This window comes from Erinaceus europaeus, chromosome 11 (assembly GCF_950295315.1).
Source record: "Erinaceus europaeus chromosome 11, mEriEur2.1, whole genome shotgun sequence".
In the NCBI taxonomy this organism is placed as follows: Eukaryota; Metazoa; Chordata; class Mammalia; order Eulipotyphla; family Erinaceidae; genus Erinaceus; species Erinaceus europaeus.
The window spans coordinates 117,799,812-117,809,723 of NC_080172.1; the positions used below are offsets into that span (position 1 = coordinate 117,799,812).

The following is a 9,912-nucleotide window of genomic DNA, read 5'->3' on the forward strand; positions in this document are numbered from 1 at the left end:
AACCAAACACTAAGAACGAAAAATAATCCGGCATTACCAGCGTTAGCCAAACACTGAAACTGGCTTCTACCTTGAGCTTTGGTTTCCTTAACCAGTTAGGATTTGAGGGCCAGATGGGAAGCCCCAAACCTTTCAAAGAGAAAAGTCTGGCAAGAGCCCCTCTTCTCCGGACACACACGGCCCAGTCCCCACTATCACAAGTTAAAAAACAACTCACTTTCCCGAAGCAAAGCGCCCAGAGGAACTCATCCCTGAAGCAGAGGGCGCTGCTCTCCCAGGGCCGGGAGCCCACGCCACACACCTGTGGTCATGTCCTCGAGCATGTCCAGCAGCATGTCCTGGGTCTCGTCCACCAGCTTGGTCCTCTGCACCACCAGCTTCCGCAGGCACAGGTAGCCGTTGAGCACGGTTCCCACCAGGCGGCTCTTAAAGTGCCTCTTGATGGACTCCACCTCGACGAAAGAGGAGAGGAGGCCTGTTGGGACAGGAAAAGGGGCAAGAGCATAAGCCGTGAGGGCCGGGTGGTGGCACACCTGGCTGAGCGCACGTGCAACAGGTTCAAGGCCCCGGCCCCCACCTGCAGGGGAAAGCCTCACAAGTGGTGATGCTGATCCTCGTCTCTCTTCCTCTCTCTCCCCCCACTCCCTCCCGATTTCTGGCTGTCTCTATGCAATAACTAAAGATGATGATAAAAAGAACATAAGCCTGAAGAAGTGTCCTGGAAAGAAGGAGTGATTCAGAGCAAGCAGTGTTTGTGCGTGGCACAGAGCAGGCGCTCAACGTGCCGGCAGGCAGGGAACAGGGGTGGAGGCCAGGAACTCATCATGAGAACCGCGCAGCGCGGGCAGCATGAGGGGGGTGGGAAGGTCAGCCCGGCACCCAGGGAACGAAGTTCAGTCTCAAACTACCTGTGAGACTCTTGAGGGCATAGCCCTGCTGCAGGTCTGTACTCAGGGTGGCCTCCTCCAGGGCCAGCAGGCGGGCTATCTCCTAAACAGAACAGACATCAGTGTGGCGGCACCCCCATGACACCGGCCACCTGCAGCACAGACCCAAGAGCTTGCCGCACCACCGGCGGACACGCCACAGCGACCAGCACTACGGAGTGAACCTTCTCGCCAAGAAGCCGGGAACCATCACAGTTACGTTAATTATTTCGAAATCAGAACCCCCGCAATGCCCTCACCAGACTGCTATAGGATATCCACGTGATAATAATACTTTCAGCAACTACACCTCAGTTAAAAACAACAAGCAGCTAAACTACACTCCAGGTTTGTGTCGGCAAAGAGCAGAGAGGAGGAGGCTTGCGGACGGGTTCTCCTACACTGGAGGGCTGGTACCTTACCTTGGTGATGAGGTTGCCCACATAGGGCAGGACTCCCCGAGCGGCCAGGTACACCTTCCAGTGCGCGGAGCTGATCAGCTTCTGGTAGAGAGCCAAGTACTCTGCGGCGCACTCTCCAGCGACGCTCAGCTCATCCAGGTAGCTGCCGTCAGGAGACAGAACTTTAGAGAACTAGACAGAACTAGAAAAGCTCACAACTGTGACACACACTCTTTTCTGGGCCCGCTTTCACATCTTCTGATGGACGGCCAGACGGCCAGACAGACACACACACTGCTTCCTTTCGGGGGGTGTGAGAAAAATACCCGAAAAAGAAAACCCTAAACTTCCCACTTAGGAAGAATTCCGAGCAGGATTCTGTCCGTGAGACAATGCTCTGATGGGACCACTTAGAGCGCAAACGAGCCACAGCACCGAACAGTCAGCGATTTATGGGTTCTGGGAGTGAACTGGACGGCTCAGGTTAAAACCCTGCTGTCGGAAGGACAAGCTACTTTAACTGCCGGGAGCTCAGGTGCCCTGAGGATGAAATGAGACGATACCAAGCAAGCATTTGTTCACTTACTAGATCTCAGTGATGGTGTTGGTACCACTGCCACCAAAAGTCCCATGTTTTTTGTTTTGCTTATTAAGGGGGTTAGAGGCTAGTGTTTCACAGTGCAGTCACAGACATGAGCAGACAATTTCAGTAGGTGCCAGGCCCCAAAGTTTTCTTTCTATCCTCCCTTCCCAGAGCCTTTGCTTTGGTGTAGTACACTACGTCCAGCCCGTTTCAGAAGGTTCCGGCCTTGAATATCTGTGTCTGTGGGCTTCCGTGTGAAGCACGGTCACTACAGACCACAGGTATGCCTACCATCGCCTGGTCTAGGTCTACAGAAGGTTCCGGCCTTGAATATCTGTGTCTGTGGGCTTCCGTGTGAAGCACGGTCACTACAGACCACAGGTATGCCTACCATCACATGGTCTAGGCCTACAGATGTCCCCAAGAAACAGAGAAGAGTTGCAGGTGGAGTGGTGAAGCCTCCCTCCCTCCGTCCCTCTATCCTCCCGCCCCTGCGGTACCTGGTGAGGAGGTCGAGGACCTGCTGTTTGCGGCTGGGGATGGTGGCCAGAGCCTCCACGATGGTGCAGGCTGCCTGCCTCGCAGCCTGTGTCGCCGGGGTGAACAGAACCTGCAGGGCAGAGGGGAGAAGGGCCGGCTCAGGCGATGGCCCCTCACCAGCCCGAGCGGGCGGGCGGGCGGGCGACACCGTCGACAGCCCCATGGAGACAGAGCGGCCGGGCTCTGGCCGCCGCGTGTTGGTAAAGAGGGTCCTAGGCACTGCTTCTCCACGTGATCTCCACCCAGTGACCTGGGGCGCATGCCTAAGGGATTCAGCTGCAAAAGAGACAAGCGGCAAGCAGGCGTTCTCCTTAGCAAAGCCCTCTCAACTCTGCACCTGCGGACGCCTATAGGCTAAGTACTTACATTCGACACAAACCCAATTTTTGCTTATTTTATATAAGAATGGACAGAGTCCCTAACAGAAAATTAATTTTTAAATATTTATTGATTGATTAGACAGGAGAAGGGGGCGGAGGGAGGAAACACCAGAGCATCACTCTGGCACCCGCACTGCCAGGAGTTGAACTTGGGACCCTCATGCTTGAGAGTCCCACAGCTTTCCCCACTTTACCGCAGCCCAAACCACATTATCATCAGAATCATTTTAAAAACAATAGCTACAAAGATGAGAGAGGACAGCAGGAGACGTGAAAGAGAAAGAGGGAAGACTGCAGCTGTGTCCTTGTAACCCCGAGAGAGCAGAGGGCGTGAGGAGTCTGAGCAGCAGAGCGGACTGTGGGCGGCAGGAAGCGCACACACTCAGCAGGGCGGTCCCCGCTGGCGGCCGGGGTTGCTCACCTGCCGCAGCCAGTTGTTGTGGCCCAGCTTGAGACCCAAGGGAGAGGCCCTCTTCCCGCGGCGACTCAGGAACTGCTTCCACCTCCACACGTACTTCTCGGTCAAATAGAGGTGGTGGAGCTCCGCTTTGCTGGGGGACTTCCCGTCGCCATCCGTGCCTGGAGGCAAAGGGGCAGCAGGAGGTAAGTGAGAGGGAACGGCAGAAGGGGAGTCGGGGTGGAGTGACTCGGTCTCCGCAGTCACGGAGAGAGGGACACACCTCTGATAGGAAGACACTTCTTCCAGGCTTCGTAGGACGCCTTGGTGTCTCTCCTGAGCCACAGCTGAGCCTGGGCGTGGATCTCATTGCAGTGCGGCTTCACTGTGGTGAGGGTCTCCACGGGGACGTCCTGGAAGAGCAGGGAGGACCAGGTGAGAAGCCTGGGAGCACACCTGAGCCATGACTCCAGTGACGGCACTGACACTCCCAAATGCCGAGGGAAGACCCAAAGGATCAACGTTCCTGTCTCCTAGTCCAGAAAACGCATTTCTGTGGGGGCAGCGTCATCACACTGAACCCGAGGTCACTGGTCTTGACTGTCAGTGTCTCCTAGTCCAGAAAACGCATTTCTGTGGGGGCAGCGTCATCACACTGAACCCGAGGTCACTGGTCTTGACTGTCAGTGTCTCCTAGTCCAGAAAACGCATTTCTGTGAGGGCAGCGTCATCACACTGAACCCGAGGTCACTGGTCTTGACTGTCAGTGTCTCCTAGTCCAGAAAACGCATTTCTGTGAGGGCAGCGTCATCACACTGAACCCGAGGTCACTGGTCTTGACTGTCAGTGTCTCCTAGTCCAGAAAACGCATTTCTGTGAGAGCAGCGTCATCACACTGAACCCGAGGTCACTGGTTTTGACTGTCAGATTCTCAGGAAGCTGTTTAACTCCTAACAAAGTATTAAGAGCTATGGAGCGCTTAAACTCTCAAGAAAGAGGTAGCACTGCTAGATATTTTTCAAGACTGTTCAGTGCCTACCTTAGCAGCTGCATTTTCACAGCCACTTCTGAGTTCTACTATAAAAATGTTTGGAATAAAATATTTGAAAAACATCTAACTTCAAGTAGATGCAGTGGTAAGAGTCTTTCAGTACCGCGGGCCGGGCGGTGGCGCATCGGGTTAGGCGCAGGTGTTGCAAAGTGCAACGACCAGCGGAAGGATCCCAGTTGGAGCCCCTGGTTTCCCACCTGCAGGGGAGTCGCTTCACAGGCGGTGAAGCAGGTCTGCAGGTGTCTGTCTTTCTCTCCCCCTCTCTGTCTTCCCCTCCTCTCTCCATTTCTCTCTGTCCTATCCAACAACGACAATAACAACAATGATAACCACAACAATGATAAACAACAAAGGCAACAAAAAGGAGACAAATGGCCTCCAGGAGCAGTGGATACATAGTGCAGCCACTGAGCTCCAGCAATAACCCTGGAGGCACAAAAAAAAAAAGAATCTTTCAGTACCTTTTTCAAGTAACTAGATTCTGCTATTTGAAGGTCTTTTCATATTTTATTTATCTATCCATTTATTAGATAGAGACTGAGAGGAACTGAGATGGAAAGGAGACCTCAGCACTGCTTCCCCACTTGTGAATCTTCCTGTCTGCAGGAGGACTAGAGGCTTGAACCCAGGCCCTGGAGTTTAAAGATTAGCTACAATGTGGAATTCAAATTCAACAGGGTCGGGGAAGATAGGACTTCCATGTTTGAGGCTCCAAGGCCCCACGTTCAGTTCCCATCACCATCATAAGCCAGAGCTGACCAGTGCTCTTATAAAACAAGATCAATGATACAAAATAAACCCAATCAACAGACTTTGTAGCCCATCACAGTAAAATCTACTACTTAATCAAGAACGCTGTCAGTTCTGCAAGCAGTGAGCTCTGAGAGCAACTCTCAAAGTGTCCCTGCGCTGAGACACCGAGATCTTACACTCACAATCACCAGCAGAGAGAAAGGGACAAAGTGTCCCTGCGCTGAGACACCGAGATCTTACACTCACAATCACCAGCAGAGAGAAAGGGACAAATCATGCCTTGGGCGATCCTGAACACAACTTTGCCCTCATGGAGTCCCTGACAGTCTCAGGGACTCTCGGGCAGTCAGTTTTCAACTCCCTCTAAGCTAAACCTGAGCACCCTGTGAATGCCACTACTAGGACTCAGTGTTTGCATCTACAAAAAAACTGTTTTTCTTTCATTCTTTTTAAAATTTATTTTGACTTTCCCTATAGGAAAAAGAAGTTATACAGTAGATTCACTCAACTGCTGCTATAGATAATCTTCCATCAAATTCCCAGAGGTCTGTGTGTGGGGGCCTGGAGGCTGGCCTGCAGTGAATGTGTCCACAGACACAGCACGAAGCCTGTACTATGACCCTGAATCGCGCTCTGGCTGCATGGCGTTTGTGTGGGTAACGGGATCTGAACGCAAAACACAGACACTGCCATCAGACACAGGTGAAGACTGTGCACGCTGCCTTGCAGCCACGAACAACTATTTCCTAGTGGCGGAGACAGAGAACCAGAGCATTACTCTGGCACAAGTGTCGCCAGGGGTCAAACCCAGGACCTCACACTTGAGGGGCTATGTTTTACCCACTGGGCCACTAGACTTCAGTTTTGCAGAGAGTCTCCCTCCTTTGCCTCATATGTTGGGGAAATGACAACCGTACGGGCCAGCGGTTCCTCTTTTCAACCAAAGACTAATTTTATTTGCTGGAAATCCCTTGGGGGCAGCGGGAGGGATAAACCTTCATCGCCGAGAAGGAAGGAAGGCGTTTTTAGTTCTGCCTTCTCGGCACAGCTTTCCAGGTAGACCAGGACAGAACAAGTGTGGTGAACGGCCAAGCAGCCTCCCAGGGCTTATCCACCGGAAACAAATGCCCTGCAGAGAATGCCGTCTCCCATCATCACGGGGTTCCACTAGGACGCAGGAGAAAGTGTACTGGCCCAAGGACCACAGAGTGGTATAGGCAGCCGGCGGCTGAGAGAACTATGGCCCAAAGGGTCTACAAACGGGCACAAGAAGGTCAACCTGCGGCCAAGTTACAGTTATTGTAGGACAAACACCTGGCTTTAGCCAGCCAGTTCACGGTGACCTGCAGAATGGCTCGTGGGCGCTAGACACTGCGTTATGCTCTGGACATGTCTAAGGGCAGACAACTCTGCCCTCTGTCATCTGACTTGACTAGAGAAAGAGGTGGTCCTCCACTGCTAGCCAATTTATACTTTTGTCAAATAAGTATTTTACATATTATTTACTGGCTAGACAGAGATTGGGAGGGAAGGGGAGATAGGGAGCGACCCACAGCCCCGCTTTTTCCCCACAGATGGGGACCAGCAGCCTGAGCCCAGGGCAGGCTCTGAGCATCAATCGTAACATGTATGCCACCGCCAGGCCCCTGGTCGATACTTTTTTTTTAAATTTTTAAAAAATATTTATTTTTCCCTTTTGTTGCCCTTGTTTTTATTGTTGTTGTAGTTATTATTGTTGTTGTTACTGATGTCATCATTGTTGAATAGGACAGAAAGAAACGGAGAGATGGGGAAGTCAGAGAGGGGGACAGAAAGACACCTGCAGAACTGCTTCACCGCCTGTGAAGTGACTCCTGCAGGTAGGGAGTCGGGGATCGAACCGGGATACTTGCACTTAACCCGCTGCGCTACCACCCAACTCCCCCGGGTCGATACTTTTGCATTTTTCCTGCTTCTGACTTTGAAAGCATTCCTTCTCCAACATCAGCCCATTTCTGCTGCACCACAACAGAGGAAGAGTCGATGCCCACACGGTGCAGCTCAGGGTGATGGGCACATGGTGCCCTCGGGGAGGCGCCGCCCTGCCCCCCCCCCCCCCCCCCCAGTGAGCGGGACCCGCGACCTTGTTCTTCTTGCTGGTCGGAGCAGGCGGCCTGATGAGCTTCTGCAGGATGCGGAGGCACATGAGCGTGATGTTCTCGACAACCACGGGCGTCTTGATGTTCACAGCCATGAGGAAGAGACTGAGAGCTGAGGCACGGAAGGCAGGTCTCCGTCAGGGACCGGCTCCGCCTGCTGCCGGAGGCAGGCGTCCTCCCCCCGCCCTTCTCCCTCTGGGGCGACGCTGCACCTTGGAGCCTCTGCCTCTCGGAAAAGCTCTCGGCAGCCGTTCTCCCAACTCACCACAGCGTAAGCGGAGCTCCCAGCAGCTGTCCTCCTTTGAGATGGAATCTGTCAGCAACAGCATCTCATACTGAAGGTTACTTGCCTACAAGAAAGAAAAGGAATAAACAGTCTGGCGGATCAAGTCCGAGATGGCGGCGGGGACCTGGAGGTGAGCTCGGGAACTGTGACATCATCAGGGAGAGGAAGAAGAGACCAAGAGCCCGCCACCCCCCAGCCCTCCACACAGACAGCGGGCCAGCCGTCTGTTTCCCCCAGAAGTGGCTCTGACACGGCAAAATCACTGTTGGGTGGGAGTTGTCTCTCCGGTCCTCAGCAGGAAGACAGCCAGAGGGGAAGCATCCAGCTCACCAGGTCTGGGTTGGCCCAATGGCCCTTCAGGGCTGTGGAGACTTTGCCAATAATCAGGTCGTTCATTTGCTGGGTGGCTTCTGGATTATCCCTGGGGAGCAGAGAAACGGACCGTGACTCACCACTCTGAGACCCCGCTCACTGAGAGGAGATCAGCTGCGAGGGTCCCTGGCCTTCCAGGAGCAAAGCTACATACAGTTTGAGCCTCACAAGTTCCGGCCGGCGGCGGGGGAAGGGGGGGGGAATGGAACCTAGGACTTCCGAGCCTCAGGCGCCAGGCTTTGCATAACCACTAGGCTACCTACCCCCACCCCAGCTTACCAAAGCCTCCAAACTCTACATTTCTGAGCTGAGCTTTGGTCAGAATCCTTGGCTCCTCACAGTCTACCTCAACCCCATTTCTTCAATTCTCTGCCCGTCTATCGTAAAGCCAGGCAAAACAGTATGCACTGTATCGCGTCACCTCCTCCTCTTCCCCAAATCTAAATGAAATCCAGATCACAGCAGCCCGGCTACTAGCCATCTCCCCAGCCCCTCACTGTAGCTCCACAGCTGCCTTACTGCTCTCCCAACATTGCCCTCAGCCTGCTGCTCCCCAGATGTGTGGCTTGCGCCTTACCGCACAGGCGGTAGTCCTCTCTTAGCACCCCCTAGCGGGCTTCTGGACTCTGTCGTCTACACAGCAGTCTGTCCACCATTTGGGTCACTGCCCACTCCCCTTCTCTCCGGTCTCATCTCCTGGCACCATCTGTGTTGGCTGTCTCCTCCAGTTCTGCCCATCCAGCATGTAGGCTACACAGGCACAGGAGCTTATATCACTCAGCATCATTTCCAGAGTCTAGAACAGTGCCCGGCATTCAGGAGAGGCCCAATACTTAGCAGCCACCAACATGTTTCAAAACCTACGTACGATGAGTAACCCACTTCCTGCTCTGGTGCTAACTCTGGCACCTCCTATGTGCCCGACACTCACTGCTACTGAGATGAATTCCTCCGCAGGCAGACTTCTCACCATGAGAGTCTTTTAAGTGCTGGCTATTGTCAGTATTTTCTCAGATAAGGAAAATCTCGGCCTGAAGAGCCATCTCCCCAAGTCACACAGCGGCAAGTTTCAAATAGTCAGGCTGGATCTTTCTCTCAGTGACTCACAGTCACTAAGCTACTACCGCTACCTTCTTTCCCATGAGTCTCGAGTCCAAGTGCAAATCACTCCTTTTCCCTCCCTCAACACAGCTCAGCTCAGGGAAGCTCTCACCGAAACCAGCGTGGCACAGAGGCCCTCCTGCGAAGGGCACATTCCCAGGCTGCCAGTGGGGCCTAACACTGCCGACGGCACCAATGCCCAAGTATACTACGTCTCTCCTACACACATACACACCCACGTGACGAAGTTCAATTTATAAGTTAAGCACAAGGACGACTTCAATAAAACAGGCTAGACAATTATGCAAATGAGGTCCATTTCCCAAAATACCTTACTGCACCTACCATCACCAGACTGTCGACACTGAAACCACAGAAGCCCCAAGTGTGGCTGCGGGGAGCCGCCGTGCAAGGCGAGCAGATTGCGCACAAGGAAACCGGCTTCCCAGCATCCACCAAGTCTGCCGGCTCTACCCTGGCCGTCTCCCATTCTGCCTTTAGCATCAGCCTCCTGAGTGGTCTGGTGGCAAGAAGCAGGAGCCCCGCACCCTCTCGTGCCCCTGGACGCTGTTGCCCCAGCCGTAGGGACCAGCGATGCGGCCAAGAGTGGCACTGACCGAGTCAGGAGGCACATGAGCTGGCGGACCTCCTCCCGCATGGCCGCAGAGCCTCGACGAAGGCTGTAATCAAAGAGCTCCCGGATGAGGCCCTGCGAGACCAGGATGTGCCTCAGGGCTGGGTTGGTGGCCAGGGCCCGCAGGAGGGTGATACAGTGCTCTGTGACAGCCGAGGCACAGCCGTAGCACTTGGTAGAAGACGTGTGGCCGCAACCCAGGACGGAGAGGGCGCGGTACTGGCTGGCGGTGAAGGTGGGCTGTACGGAGGTGCGGGACGACCTGGTGGCTGCCTCCCTCTGCTGCAGGTCATATTCCAACAGCTCTTTGCGTGACGCAAAGACTTTCTAAGAACAACAGAAAGACAAAA

At 53.9% G+C, this 9,912-nt stretch overlaps 2 protein-coding genes and 1 non-coding gene across 3 annotated transcripts in view; 1 reads left to right on the top strand and 2 right to left on the bottom strand.

Moving 5' to 3' along the window:
• The window catches only part of MRTO4 (MRT4 homolog, ribosome maturation factor), a 366,835-nt gene that overhangs the window by 193,181 nt on the left and 163,742 nt on the right, over positions 1-9,912 (top strand). The gene's annotated exons all lie outside the window — the stretch shown is intronic.
• The window catches only part of UBR4 (ubiquitin protein ligase E3 component n-recognin 4), a 151,596-nt gene that overhangs the window by 27,715 nt on the left and 113,969 nt on the right, over positions 1-9,912 (bottom strand). The window contains exons 78-87 of the mRNA XM_060200953.1: positions 9,546-9,889; positions 7,786-7,876; positions 7,435-7,519; positions 7,154-7,281; positions 3,511-3,640; positions 3,252-3,409; positions 2,411-2,520; positions 1,349-1,490; positions 909-990; positions 302-475 (exon numbers count right to left, since the gene is read on the bottom strand). Coding sequence (XP_060056936.1) covers positions 302-475; positions 909-990; positions 1,349-1,490; positions 2,411-2,520; positions 3,252-3,409; positions 3,511-3,640; positions 7,154-7,281; positions 7,435-7,519; positions 7,786-7,876; positions 9,546-9,889 — 1,444 coding nt within the window. The remainder of the gene's footprint in view (positions 1-301; positions 476-908; positions 991-1,348; positions 1,491-2,410; positions 2,521-3,251; positions 3,410-3,510; positions 3,641-7,153; positions 7,282-7,434; positions 7,520-7,785; positions 7,877-9,545; positions 9,890-9,912) is intronic.
• On the bottom strand, positions 5,579-5,758 carry LOC132541626 (small nucleolar RNA SNORA23). Its single transcript, XR_009552757.1, has one exon. It is a non-coding gene; the product is annotated as a small nucleolar RNA SNORA23 (small nucleolar RNA).